Raw genomic sequence first — 15,008 nt, 5'->3', positions numbered from 1 at the left:
TATTCTTCCAAAGCTTTAATCCAAACCCCAAATTAAAGGGAGGCTCAGGAAGCCATCCACCGGAGTGCACGTACGCACACAGTGTGAGCCCTCGGATTCAAGCATTAGCAAATTGAACAATATATAAATTAATTCGTATGTAAACGTGTGATGAGCAAGATGAGAAATGCTTTTTCTAAGTCAGGCGTCCGCAAGGCAGATTATGTGTTCATCTCTTAATCCGCGAGAGGCCGACGGGGGTATCGGTGCGCGTTGATTGACGGCGTCGGGGGTCACGGCCAACTCCCGCTTCGGAGGGGATTGAACGGGATCCTCGTCCGGTTCCCCGTCCCGTCATTGGACGAGTCGGCGGCGGGACGCCGGACGCTTTGCCCAGCAGGGGGCGGCGCCCGGGAAACACAAATATCGGTGACGTTCAGGCCGGGGGAGGCAGGAGAGGTCGTGCCTCACCAGCCGATCCTGGAGATAAAGGAATTCAGAATTAAATGGTTTGTTTAATTAGTGATTTGCACTGTAAAGGTATTTTTCGTTTCACTCGGTCCGTTTTTTTGGTTAAAATCGCTGGATTTTTACATTTACCGTTCAAATGCTGAGAAGAGATGGGCGGTGAGGCTGCCGACTGTCGAGCCTCAATGGCGGCCGGCTGCTAACCCTAACACCGTAGTGCTGTCTCTCTGTTTGCTGCTATGTCTACAAATGTTTAAACACTTTTTCTATTTGAACTACATTTCTGTTTGTCAACAACCTCATGCGGGTTACTAGTTTCTTGTGCTGAGCGATTATAAAACAGCTGCCAAGAGCCACTGAGTGAGGCAGGCAGTTGCCCTGCCTCATGATTGAGGGCGTTTGTGATTCAAGGGATTCTTTTTGTGACTCCTCGGCTTATGCTGTGAAAAAGGGTTCATATGTTTGTAAATGTGATTGTGAGGACGTCAGCGTCCACTGGATGGGAACGGACTCTCGTTTACTGACGACGTTAGCGTCTCGTCCCGCGTCGGATCGGGCGATCGCGGCGGCGTCCGAACAGACGTCGACATCCGATAGACGTGCGTTTTTTCTCAGAAGATGTTATTTGCGTTTGGATTCGATCGGATATTGATTATAATTGCTCTAAACTGCAGTGACCTCCATGTGGGGCTGAGTTGGCAAGCTAATTTTGGTGAAGCACTAGCGCCAGGAGGGCATTTCGGCCCCAAACAACATCTAAAGTGCTCAAACTGAGCTGCTGGTCATCCAGGGTTTAAACACCTCGCTTCGCATATTCACAGCAATCATGCTGCAGATGGAGGTCCTTGAGGATCATCAGATCTGGACGGCGTGTCCGTCCCAGCTGTGCTTTTCCTGCTACATGAAGTCGTCGTAGAACGCGGCTCACGGCGGCAGCAGACTGTGAAACGCGAGCGTGTCTGCACGCTAAGGCCCGTCCAGAAACACTTCAAAACGGCTCGTGAGATAAATACTTGATGAATCACGTGAGGAGGAGGAGGTTCGGAGGGAGAACGTCGGCAAACGATCCGTTTCCAAACCAGGTCACCGGAAAAGCGAGTTGATTTTCAGGGTGACCGGGGGTCTGGAGTCCAGGAGGAACATGGAGACGTCCCACAGAAAGGGGAGCGGGACTTGAACCGGCGACCTTCTTGTTGTGAGGTTTCAGTTTTTGAGCGCTGCGTAAATGTTTCCCCCGCCTCGCGTCGGCTGACATTTCAAACCCGGTAACATCGGCGTATCTTTGTTTTTAAATTCCTCTCGCTGCGATTTAACACCGGATCGTGAGCTCTAACTGCCGCAGCTGCTCGTCTCGGCGCGCCGTTACAAAGCGGTGTCGTCTTTCAGCAGTGAAAGTGCTCCGCCGCACCGTCGTCCATTAATTCGGCGAACGCCGTCCATCCCGCTCCACTTCCACGCGTCCTGCGTGGGTTCCTGGAGGAGGAGAGAGGATTCAAATTTGACTTTCAGAGTCAACCGGCACAAAAATGTGCTCAGCTGTTGCAAAAAGAAAAGGTCTTTTTTTTTTTTTTTCCCCACCACCGGCTAGGAGCTGCTCAGAGGGTTTGACTGAACCCCTCCCTGCACACACACACACACACACACACACACACACACACACACACACATGCGATGCAATTAATTCGCCACGGGGTTCAGACCCCTGTAAATCGTCACGCCCGTCTCGTGGAGCCGACTGACGCTAAACACCTCTCAGCCGGTGATTTGCCTCCTCTTTGAGACGGCTCGGTGACAGTTCCGTCCGAAGGCTGACAGAAGCTTCCGGCGCTGAGACGACCTCGCCGCAGAAGGTGGACGTCTAATGCGCCGAACGGAGCGGCGGCTTGAGTCACGCCGCCGGATGTTGACGATGTCCCACTTTCGGTACCGCCGATGATGACGCCATTAATTCAATGATTAATGAGAGAGACGGTTCCCAAATAATAAAAGCTCGCGAGGCCTCGGCTGTTGCCTGGAGGAGGAGGAAAAAACCTGGCCGTTTTTTCCGCTGAAAGGAAAGTTGGTGCTGAGCCGACGCCGCCGTCACGGAGCGGCGGGAAGATCTTCAAATGGAAATCAGACAGGGATGAATCTAACCACAGCGGCTCCACGGTAAAAGCGGAGGTCATGGAGAATTCTTGTCGAAATCTTCTCGTCGCGGCAACCGGACTTGAGTTTCCAAATTTGACTGCCAGGTTTTTGGGCGGGTCAAGGTGATGGTGGCTCGTTTTGGAGATGGAAGAGTTGATCGGCAGAAACCGGGTCTGAGGGCTCGGCAACTTTTACCACTCAAGGAGACGTTTGAAGCCGTTTCCCCCACAGTAAAGAAAACACCGGGATCCACACAACCCTTTTGAAATTTAAAATTTTTTATGTATAAACTAAATATGTGTTGCATTTTCTGAATAGGGAACAACTGCAGAAAAAACAAAGTTACATTTCAGCATGCATCGAAAATCCGAAAAATGAGGATGGGTCGCAGGTTACTTTGAAACAAAATACTCAATGTTAATTTCAGTTCTTCTTATATTTATGGAATGTTTAGATTTTACAAGATCACCATAATCTTCAAATTTCAAATAAAATTTTAAAAATGACCGAACTAAATGAAAATACATTTTAATTAACAACTCGTCCGTTATTTTCGAAAGCCACAGGGAGCCGCGGGTTGCCTTCCTCTGTTCTAAAGGGTTGCTATGCTAACAGGGGTGTCGTTTGGGGCTGTCGGGATGCAACAATTGTGAAACTCTCGTTTTCCAATCCAGGTTTTCCCCAAAAGTTGCTCCTTTGTCATTGACGAAACGTCTACAAGTGAAAAAATTCAAATCCGGTTGCCACGACAAGAAGATTTCAACATGAAGTCCTGTATGTGAGTTTAGCTCGGAGCGCTAACGTCACCGAAAGGCTCCGAGATCTCAAACGGGACGAGCCTCGCGTTGTTGTTTTCACACATTAGCGTGACAGCGGCGCAACCCTCCGGGCGCCGCGCAGGGTTGTAATTCTTAAGAACTAATTAATGATGTCATTTCTTCAGCTGGCAGCTGGGAAAAAAACAAAACAAAAACAAAACAGAAATGTCACCCTAATCGATGGCGGTTCTGAAGACGTGATCTGGATCAGCCTCTGGGCGTTCGCCCCCCGATAGCCGCACGCGTCGGCTAACGCGGGAAACACTGAAAACGCGCGTCGACGTTCGCAATTAAAACCGATCCGGCGTCTTGTCCATCCGGGTTTGCGTTCGTAACAAAGCATCGCTGCGCACTCGCGACGTGAATGAACACGCCAAGCGACGGGATGGTGATTTCCGCCAGATACACGTTGGACTGCATCCACGGTGTTTCTTCCTTAGAAATAATTGCGCCTCCTCTCCCGGCCCTCTGCCGCCACGCTCAATGTGCTCAGCCTTGAGAGTGCGCGAGAGTGATAAACGTGCACGGATCCGGGGAGGTTGTCCTTCAGCAACACCCCGCCGCCGCCCCAAACACGGGCAGCTGCCCAAGGTTTGCTGCCGCTCACACCGCTGGATCATCTCCACTTTCTTTTCTTCACATAATGGAAGCATTCAAGGTTCACGGAAGTTAAGATGCGCTCCAAAGAGAACCATTGTTTCGCCGAGACGGGCGAAAACACACATCGACACACACAATAGCTTGAAAGCTTGAATCTACACTTGTGTTGTTTACTTACTGGATCTCCGGCGGAGGTAAAAGCACAACGGTTCGGAAAATATTTTCCTTTTTTGCTCGACGTCGCTGCGACGTTTGAAATCCCCGACGGAATTCGGTCCGATTCCGATTCGGACGGACCCGACGGTGTTTATGATCCGAATAAAACGCTCCTCCATTTCCGCCCCGTGACATTTATTTTTTGTCATGTCACTAAACCCGGCTGACAGAGTTCTTTTTTGCCGAAAGGTGCCGTCGACCACTAAACCGCAATCTTCCTGTCACGGGCCGCACATGACCGCCAAAACATTATTTTCCCACACGGGAAATGTGTCGGCATTGTGTTCAAGGTGACGTATGCGTTCATTCCTGATTGCACGCTTGTCACGGGAGCTGCGTCTCGTCACTTTATCCACCCGAGGTTGTTTTCTTCCCCCCTTTTCCGACACTTTTCACCCCGTCGTGCTTTGCTATCATTGTCGTTCGCGTTTTTTTTTTTTTTTTTTTTTTGTCCGGAGGAAGACACCGACCCCTCCCGGCGGTCTCCTCGGCAATCCAGAGTGACGGTGATGGAAGGTGCAGACCACCGAGCGCTGAGATGAGGGCTTTCAGGACAACTGGTCCGGAATGAAGACGTATATTTTTAAAGGTTTAACCCTCTGACCCACGGAAACGTCCGCAGGTGATGTGCGAGCGGCTCGTCAGGATGATGTTCGTGCCGAGGACGCGACCGGGACTTTTCGCGGCGCGTTACCGTCAGCGGGAGTAGAAGCGCAGCCGGGCGCGCTGGAAAAAGGTGGAACGTGTGCGTGAGGTTCTGCTGAAATCAGCAAAATTGAAGCCATCTTCTTTTCCCTTCAGGGGTCGCCAGAGCAAATCAACCTCCCCCATCTGACCCTGTTCTCTGGATCTTCCTCTCTCACACCAACTCACTTCAAATCCTCTCTCACTACGTCCATAAATCTTCCCGGAGACCTCCTGCCTGCCAGCTCCAGGCATCTCAGTCTGGCTTCTCTCCAAAACATCTAACATGTGTCGTCCCTCTGATGGACTTATTCCTGATCTTCTCCATCCCGGTCGCTCCCAAAGAGAACCTCGACGTCTTCATCTCTGTGAGCTCCAGCTTCGCCTCCTGGTCTTTCGGTCATTGTCACTGTTTGTAGAGAATAGGTGTCAAACTCTGGGCTCCGGGACAAATTTGGCCTGCAGTTTAATTATATTTGGCCCGCAAAGCCGTATCAAATGACTATTAGAGCTGGCCTGCTGCTATTCTTGCACATGTACTGCTAAAACTACAAATCCCAGAATGCTCTGCTGGTGTTTGGGTGTGAAAATGACGAAAATGCCCCAAAACCACCTCTCCTCGGTTGACAGTAGTCATAGCAACCTTATGCTAAAACTGGCGCTGTGCTTTTTAAAATGTATTTTTAATTCAAATTTTTATTTTAATTAGATTTTTTAAAAGATTTGTTTTTTTAAAAGAAATGGATAGCATTTTTTCATTTGAATTTCAGTTTTGCATGTGTGCAAAATTAAGTTATATATTGTATGGTATTAAGCGTTGCTTGTCTCATAACTGACTTATGACACACTGAATCTCTGACCTTCTCTGCAAAACATCTAACATGTGCCGTCCCTCTGATGGACTCATTCCTGATCCAGTCCGTCTCGATCCCACCCAAAGAGAACCTCCACATCTTCATCTCTGCATCTCACCAATGTCTCCACCACCTTTCCTTTCCTTCTGGCTGGTAATCTTCCATCCCATAGACACTTTTCTCCACCTGTTCCAACCTGCTTGAACCCACTTCTTTACCTCTTTTCCACACAAAACTGAATCCACGATCCACGGCTATTTACATTACATTACATTACATTACATTACATTACCTTTGGCAGACGGTTTTATCCAAAGCGACTTACAATAGAGGACATAAGGACTGCAAATAACACTTGCAAATACAAGATGCACAGGAAATATACAGAACAGTAAGCTTGGGTTAGTGAGGGGTTTTTTTTTTTTTTTTTTTTTGACAAAGACGTACACACACACTGCATAGCCTAACTTGGTGCCTAACCTGATCTGGGGCATCAGCGCAGTAAAAAGTCCTGAAAGAGAAAAGTTTTTACCTGTTTCTTGAAGGTTGAGAGAGATGATGCTAGTCTTGTTGCTTCCGGAAGTTTGTTCCACCACTGAGGTAGTAGAACTGAGAACAGTTTTGCCTGAGATCGCTTAGAGCGAGCAGAAGGTACTGCTAGTAGGTTTGTATTAGAGGAACGCAGCTCTCTGCCGGGAACGTAAGGTCTTATCATTTCGGTCAGATATGCTGGACCTGTTCCTGAGGTGGTTTTCAATGCAGCTACTGGCAGCTACTGGTAGCCAGTGCAACTGGATGAACAATTTAGCAGCTGCAAGCTCATGTTTACGTTTTCCTCCCTCCATTCATGGTGCAGATACTGTCTGCAGAGAGCCGGGAGGGAACCGGGCGATGGGAGCGCTAAGCTACGTGCCGTTTTGCAGCATCATACATTTTCCAGAATGAAAAATCAGGCTAGTGACCGAGGAAATCTCCAGTATTGGCAGGGCTCTGCGGGCCGTTGTACGGTCGGCGGGGTTGACTCAGCTCGCCGCCGAGGTCACGGCCGGTACTTGTGCGACGGCGGCCCGGACAGATGTCTACCTGCATCACGCCGTTCAGTCGGGAGTGAAGCTTCTGCCGCCGCGTGGGAAGGAGAATAGTTGCTATTAATGTCCTCTGAGTGTAAAGGCCAAAAATCTGGCAGACTCCCTTATGAATGCGCAGAGATTTTAAAGCAGAGTCACGGTCAGACGGTTGTGAATGTGTCACCGTGTTCCTTTTCCATCTTCGCCTTCCCGGAACATTCGCCTCTCTTGTACCGAAGCTCACGTAAAACACGGGCGGAAATACGAACGCGAAAGTCTCCTGAGCCGGCCACATAAACAAGATTCATTCGGAGAAATTGATCGATTCGGTAATTGTGAAATGAAAGTTTCCCGTAAAACATCTAGTCGGGGCTATTTTCGAAGGCCGGGCTCTTCGTCTGTTGCCGGGATAAATCTTTCTTTGGAAAGTCTCCAACTTTAGCGGGAACACGATACAAAATCACCGAAGTCCAGCGAGAGAGTCAAACCCCCACAGCATTCGGTTTTATATTGTAAACCGAAAGGAATCAGCGTCAGAGAAGGTGTAACATCTTCTTCTTCTTCTTCTTCTGCTGCCTCCATCAAACCCTCTCCTCTGCATCGCCAGCATCCCTTCTTCCGTTCACGTCCCGACCATCTCAGCGTGGCGATCGAGATCTCGGTGTGGCTTTTTCCATATTCATATCTGTAATCATATATAACAATGTTAACACTCTTCCTATCGATACATATCCGAATGCAGCGTGGATAATAATTTTGTACACCGTGCATCTGATGATAATCGCTTGAATCTTGAATCGATGTGCGTTCCCTCCGATGCAGGGGCTCCCAAACCGGTGCCGGTCCGCGAATCATTCGATACCGGTCTGCAAATAAAATCTTTTTCGGTACAAATGATAGTTTTCTCATTAGACCCTCCGGGATCTTATTTTGTCTTAACTCTGCCGCGCAATTTCACACATCAGCTACCACAAGCTAGCTCTTGAAAAATGTGAGCCGGAAACAAAACCGGCTTTTTCGGGAGGAAACCAGCAAACGATGAGATGAAAAAAAGATGAGACGGCAAAAAGAAAGCTGAATTTAAAAGAAAATATCAAGTTCTTCGCAACCGGTGATACACAAGCTCCGCGCACGCTATGCAATATTTGCAATGAACAGCTAGCTAATGAAGCTATACTGCAAAATGACCGTAATTGCCAAATATAAAGTGTAATGGTTGTATTCAGATTAAATATTGTGAACTGACAAAACTTTTAATGATTTAAACCCCCGGCGCCTCGAACGTTTTCACGCGTAAAACGGGTCCCTTGTACGAAAAAGTTTTGTGGCGCTGCTCTGAGTGGCTCCTCCCTGAACCTCCACCAGGAAACATGGCCGATACACCCTTCTTAAAAAACCTGCAGAATCACACGCCGCTGACATTTAATAAAACAAAAGAAAAGGCCACGTGAAAGGATTCTCTCGCCGCTCCGGCGTTGGACTTCTTTCTTCTCCGGCGTTGGTTTATCACGTCCTCACCCGTCGGCGCAGTGTAACGTGTGGATTAGCATCCCGGTTTTTGACCCGACGGTGTTATCGGCCTTTAGATGTTTACTTCAGGTTTAGGCTCGGGGAGGAGGAGGAGGGGGGGGGGGGGGGGCTGATCTCCACGGACCAAATCAGTTCATGAAAAGACATAAATCTGCTTATAGCTGAAAAGTGAGGATTTATCCCAATGCCTTAGATTTGAGTATAATGTATCAGCAGCATGTGCAACATGTGTGTCATTGGGTTACTGACTGCTCCTCTTAGATGATAATGGAGGATTACCATGTAGTTTAGATTATGTGCTGAAAATAATGCCTCAGACTGCAGATCGGTAACCCAGTGACCATTTCATTTTCTTTTCCTTTTTTTTTCTTTTTTTTTTTTTTTTTCGGGGAAGGGGACCATCTGTTCCTTTTGAACCAAACTAAAAGCAACAGTCCTTGAATTATTCATTTTTCTAACCGTTACACTATATTAGACACACTCGGTCTTGCTCTTGATGCAAACGCCGGGTCTCGAAAAAACCCCGTGCGTTTTTTCTCTCGCTGCCGGGAAGCGGCGGTAATTGATCCGGAGGGAGATGGATGTATGGCGTGTATCTGTCATTTTCTCATACCAGAAATCCATAGATCCTATTTCTGATTTCCAGCATCGATCTAACGCGAGAGTTCCTCTCGGGTGCCCTGCAGGAGACAGCGGATATCGGCTCGTTCCCCCTCCGCGGAGGTCACCTGTTTGGAATACTCGCAACGCAGATATGAATAATCATGCTATTAACGCTCCCCTCAGCTGAGCCCGTTTTCCCTTCTATTCCTGCAAAACGGACCGCTTTCCTCCATCCGGAGTTTTTTTTTTTTTTTTCCTGCTCTAAAAGCCACTCGGTGCACTTAAAAATTCGCCCGTGCACAAAACCATCACGCAGCGTTGGCAGAGAGGTCCAGCTCGGCTGCCAGCTGCAGCCGCCACTTCCCCGAGCGAGCGCTGTGCGCGGCGTGTCGTCTCAAGGACGTTTGGACGCCGTCTCGGGAGGAGCGAATGGGATTGAACCGCTAACCTTGTAATTACCGAATGGCCACTCTGCCTCGTGAACCGTGAAGAGTTAATCTCTAAATATCATCTGAAAGCCACGGTTTATTAGCGCCGTATGAATTACCCGCGACCTTTACAGATCACGATTTGCCGCCTCCAAACAAAGACGTCAATCCGACATTGTGTCCTTGTCCGTCACCCGTCTTCCCGACGGTCGCTCGCGGAACCGATAACATCTGCCTTCGTTTTCCGTTTTCGCAGGTTCCCGAGTGAGGTTCGAAGACAGCGCGCCTCGGATCGTGGAGGATCCGTCCGATTTGATCGTCTCCAAGGGGGAGCCGGCGACTCTCAACTGCAAGGCGGAGGGGCGGCCGGCTCCCGGCATCGAGTGGTACAAGGACGGCGAGCGGGTGGAGACCGACAAAGACGACCCGCGCTCGCATCGCATGCTGCTGCCCAGCGGCTCGCTCTTCTTCCTGCGCATCGTTCACGGCCGGCGGAGCAAACCTGACGAGGGCGTGTACACCTGCGTGGCACGCAACTACATGGGAGAGGCCATTAGCCGCAACGCTTCGCTGGAAGTTGCTAGTAAGATGCAGCGTCGATGGTAACCGTGCACAAAGCGTCCGTTAGCATAGGTGCGCATCGGATGTAGCTTTGGCGACTTTTAAAATAACGATACGAAGACAGTTTGAATCGGCTGTCGGCGTTTGCACGCGGATCGGAAACATGGATCGTCTCACCGGAAACAATAAAATAGCCGTCATCCACCGCACCTTAGCTTTTTCGCCGGGTAATTAGAGGAATCGACAAAATAATACTGATAGAGACGAATTCTTCTTCTGCATGCTAGTTTGTGTGGGGCCACGTTTGGAGACACAAGTGTTCACCCTCGCATTCTCACATCATAAAGACACACACACACACACACACACACACACACATATTCAGTCTCACTCACATGTCAAATGCAGGGTGAATAATAATAATAATAATAATACATGGGATTTTTATAGCGCTTTTCATAACACTCAAAGACGCTTCACAAGTAAAAAACAGAAGGAACAGAACATACACAGAGTTATTGGGAGGAAGTCCATAATTCCAGAGTGTGGCGATGAGCGCCAGTCCAGGGACAAGCTGGAGGAGCTTCGCAGCTGAGTGTCGCGCTGCTGTGAGGAGGCAAGTGTTGGAGCTGGATGTCGGAGATGGATTTTTGGTGGAGGGAGAGATGGTGGAGCAGGAGGAGCGAGAAGATTTCGGCCGATGGAAATGCCGTCTCGCTAGGCGCCATCGGGATCCGGAGTTTCGAGAGGCTAGCCGGCTGGCTGGCTAGCTCAGGTCGGCAAGCTAGTTTGGTAGCTTGCTGGAGATTGTCCAGGTGAGCCTTTGTTAGAATAGTTAGAATAGTTTCTAACAGTGGGAGGAACCTGGAGGAACCCCACGCAGACACGGAGTCAACATCCGACCTTCTGGCTAAAGTCATTTCCAGGGGAAATACGTCCGTTTTTTCTCCCGATGCGGCCAAACGATAAGGTTTTCGGCTCCTTGATGCCGAATCTCGCGTCTCCTTCCAGCGAAGGCTGTTAATAAGTCACTCGTTAGCGTCCCCGCGGGAGGCCTTCTCTGAGGTTAGCAGATTATCGTCGCATCACCGGGTTTTTTTAACCAGGTGTGCATCAACGGGATCGTGTGTGAGCTTTCCTTTTATTTCCATCCCGTCTGCCGCACCCAGCGGGAGAGCTCGCTGCCTCCTCACATCTCGGAGAAGGAACCGAAAAAGCTCCCGGTTGAAGACGTGTCTATTACCTCCCGTCCTCACCGCGGGACGCCTGTCCTTCTCCTCCTTCCCTTTCTAATTGCGCCGGGGCAGCTCGGCCCTGGGCTGATATCCTGCCCTCCTCGGCTTGAGGAAAAGGATTAGCCGTGTTGATGAGGGGAAGGACCGTCGCAGATTAGCAAGGTCGAATCGTCCTCGTTAAAGAAAACACACAAATCGGCGATCCAAGCGACGTCTTATCCACCCCCCCCCCCCCCCCCCCCGCGCCGAGGCTTCCTCGCTAGCAGCGTTAGCCGCCGCTCCTCACAGGATGACCTCATCCCGGCGTCTCGCATCCCGGACGGCCGGAGACGTACGGCGCGCCGGGAAGGATGCGCGGCGGCAACAAATGCGGATGCCGGAGGGGAGAAATCAGGCATAAACTGTCATGCTGCTCTTGTAAATTGTTGATAATTAAATTTAGCCGTACGTGCAGCTGGAGATTACGGGGCGGCCATGTCGATGGGATGACTTCCCTGCTGGCACTGAGTGACTAAGAGTATTAATAAGTGCCTGTTTTGTTCTAATCTCACTGCCTGCGGTTAGCCTGGGCATATGCTAAGGCTGCGTGATGGTGGTCTTAGACCCCCCCGCCCCCCTCCTCCCCCTCTGCTCTGCTGAGGTTGTGCTGACTGTGGGCTAAATTGTGACCCAATTAGCTCTGGCAGGGATGGGAAGGGAGGGATGGGAAGGGCTGCGGTGTTAATGAGAGGCCAGTTTTAAGCTGGTGGTCCTGCACGAGTGTGTCTCCACCACGGACAACAGGTGTGTGTGTGTGTGCATGCAGCCGTCTTCCTGTCAGTTGGGTTGGAAGCGAGACGGCCGGTTTGGGTTTAAACCACTTTAATTACACTGCGCGGTGATGCTGGGAAACACAGATGTTTCAAAACGGAGGATTCAGTGTGGAGAGGGTCGCCGGCGAGATGCGGGGTTCGACCTGGAGCCGCGTACAGAGACGTACAGCCGGTCACTCGGCGTTCACACATCAGATACAACCTTCTCAGTCTGGGAAACCCTGGAGGAACCCCATGCAGACACGGGGAGAACGTGGACGCTCCACACAGGAATAGAATAGATCATTCATTTCTTCAGGGGGGAAACGTCAACCGCACACAGCGGAAAGTGGACGGCGCAAGAAAAAGTTATCGATGCTGTTATTGTCACATCCAGTTCTACATTAATTTGCATTAATCCATCATGGATGCATCGTGAGCAGAAGGCAGCTTAAGAACGGCGCAACAATATCAACAATAAATCACCAATGAACAGGGTTAACAATGCATATAAACAGGTAGGACTCGAATTAACAAGTTGCGCCTCACTTGTTTGGTTGCATAATGGTGGCCCTCAAAGGGTAACATGTAACAAAGTCAAAGTCTAGATGTTGTCAAAGTCTAGATGTTGCAGATGCATTTGCATGGATGTGAAAAACATTCTGTTTACTAGTTGCTCTGTTACAGCATAAAGCCTTTTATATTGTCAGGTTAAGAAACCCACTTTACTTCGTCAGTCGATGATCAAACTATCCAAGTAAATAAGGAAAAACATAATTTTATATCGATATCAATTTGTTGTTTTTCCGGAAGGCTAGCTTTCGCATACTTAGCCCCGCATTTTGGTGTCAACATGCCGATGGGGATTGTACTTTTTTATTCATCTATTGGCCTTCCCATTTTTTCTGAAACTGCCTTCCATCTGCAACAACTTTTTCCTTCCTGGACATTCAGGGATCATTTACATTTCTCAGTTCCGCTTGTTAAAAATGGCATTCTAATCTGGCGATCTAATGGCGGGATGCCGTCACTCTGCGGGTAACAGGATCACCGGAAATGTAGTTTCTGGACGATGCACGCGTTTAACTCATTTATTTTAAGACAATCAGATGTTCTCAGATGTTCTCATGGACCGCAAAAAAAATGACACGGCGGGCCACATCTGGCCCGCGGGCCTTGAGTTTGACACGTAAACAATATGACAGCGTGTAAACACGTGCACACGTGGTGACTAGCGGAGAACAGCAGCGATGCTTGCGGCGTTAGCGGCGCAGTAGTAACACCTATGCTGTCCAAGTGAGTGGGTGTGTGGGAGAGCCGATGCACGGACACATGAGGAGATGAATGAAAGAGTGAATGACTGAATGAATATTGAGAGGAGTTTGCTCTTCTCAGCAGGTACGGTCTGCTCTGACCTTTCCTGCAGAGAGCATCAATGTTGTGCGGACCTCCTTTCTGTTAGCGCAGCGCTAACGGCCGTCCACTCAATCACGATGAGTTTATTTACCACTCAACTGCGATTCCAGTTCCATCATTCTCGATGTCTTTCAAAGAGCTGATTCTGTGTTTATTCCTGTCTTCTCTCACCCTCGTGTGTTTCTCTGATTTCCTCGGCTGTTAAAATGATCGATGGGAGCGGGAGAGTAAAATAAAACCCAGCAATTTGTCCGAATCCCACTCGGTTTTGCGCGAAGCGAGGGAGGAACAAAAACCCAGACACGTTGTCGTGGTGTCTGTTTCAAAATTGTGAATGCTGTATTCTCCTCTCGAGATGGTCACATGGCGTGGGAGGATTAGGAGAAAAAATAGGACAAATAAAAAAATAAATAAAAAACTCGCTTAAAAGGCTTAAGAGCCAGATGTTCCTCTTCCTCCTGATGAGGGATTATGAAGGAAAACTTGCGGTTGTCGCTTCTTTCGTAGTTGTTGTTGTTGCGCGTCTGCTCATGGGTTGGTAGAGCCGGGAGATCCGTCCCATCAGGAGGTTGTCGGTTGGACCTCCGGCTCCGAGGCGGCTCCCGACGGTCCGCCTGGCCCTTCGCGTGGCGGCTCCGGCCCCGGGGGCTGTGTGAGGTGTGAATGCGTGCAAACGGCGAGCGCTGTCTGGTGTGAAGTGCTTTGAAATGGCGAGGCGTGGACACGTCTGGCCAAGGGAGGGTCTGCAGATGTCTGCTGGCCGGCTTGTCGCCGGGCGCGTCGCGTCTCCTCGCTGTAGGTTCGTCCGGCTTTCTCGTTCCAAATCCGCCTGTAATTGAAACATTATTATTGTCCTTTTTGTAAAGATGGAGGAATTAATGCGGCAGAGAGGTCCCGGTGAAGACCACCGGCCCCGGAGCCCCTTCTCATTCTCCAACAACTCCATCAAACAATGGGCGGATTAAAACGATCTCTGGTCTCTCCATGCAAAGCCTCCATTAGCTGTGACCGGCAGGATAATGGCAATGGGATTAAACCACTTCCCTAATGGGTTTACTGCTCTCCAGAAGAAAAGAACAATGTACGGAAAATGTACGCGCCTGCCGCCGACCTTTCCTCTCACGTCTGCCGGCCGTGTCCGAACCGCGATAAAATAAACTTTATTGATCTCCAAAGGGAAATTCTTTTGTCACAGTAGCGTAACAGTTACAGCGTCAATGAATATGAATGCAGTAACCCTTGTTTTTCGTGGGGGTTACGTTCCAAAAAGAACCCGTGATAGGCAAAATCCGTGAAGTAGAAACCTTTATTTTTTTTTTTTTACAATTATTATTGGTTAAATACTCTATTATACGTTGAAAAGAAGGAACAAACTATTTTACAGGCTCAATCATTTGTTTCACAAATAAAAGTACTGCACTTTAGAATTTTTTTTTTTTTTTTCAAAAAATAACTTCTTTACTGTACTGTCAAATAATAATTTGAATCATCAATGTGAACAGAAGGCTTCAAATTGCGGAGATTAGCTCCGCCCACCGCGACCCGAGTAATTGGATTAAATAGGAGAAAATTAAAAATGATTATGAAAAAAATTGCGGACAGTTGCAACCCTTTTTTGCATCCTTATT

The 15,008-nt window shown here is 49.1% G+C and overlaps 1 protein-coding gene across 3 annotated transcripts in view; it reads left to right on the top strand.

Moving 5' to 3' along the window:
* Positions 1 to 15,008, top strand: part of LOC147224560 (roundabout homolog 2) — a 60,183-nt gene that overhangs the window by 774 nt on the left and 44,401 nt on the right. For all 3 annotated transcript variants that reach the window (XM_086164577.1, XM_086164576.1, XM_086164578.1), the window contains exon 2: positions 9,634 to 9,960. In XM_086164577.1, coding sequence (XP_086020703.1) covers positions 9,634 to 9,960 — 327 coding nt within the window. The remainder of the gene's footprint in view (positions 1 to 9,633; positions 9,961 to 15,008) is intronic.

Source organism: Fistularia commersonii, chromosome 18 (assembly GCF_037954325.1).
Source record: "Fistularia commersonii isolate RoL2024-O1a breed Wild chromosome 18, RoL_Fcom_v1.0, whole genome shotgun sequence".
Taxonomy (NCBI): Eukaryota; Metazoa; Chordata; class Actinopteri; order Syngnathiformes; family Fistulariidae; genus Fistularia; species Fistularia commersonii.
The sequence above is the reverse complement of the archived record's forward strand: the minus strand, read 5'-3'. Positions and strand labels throughout refer to the sequence as shown.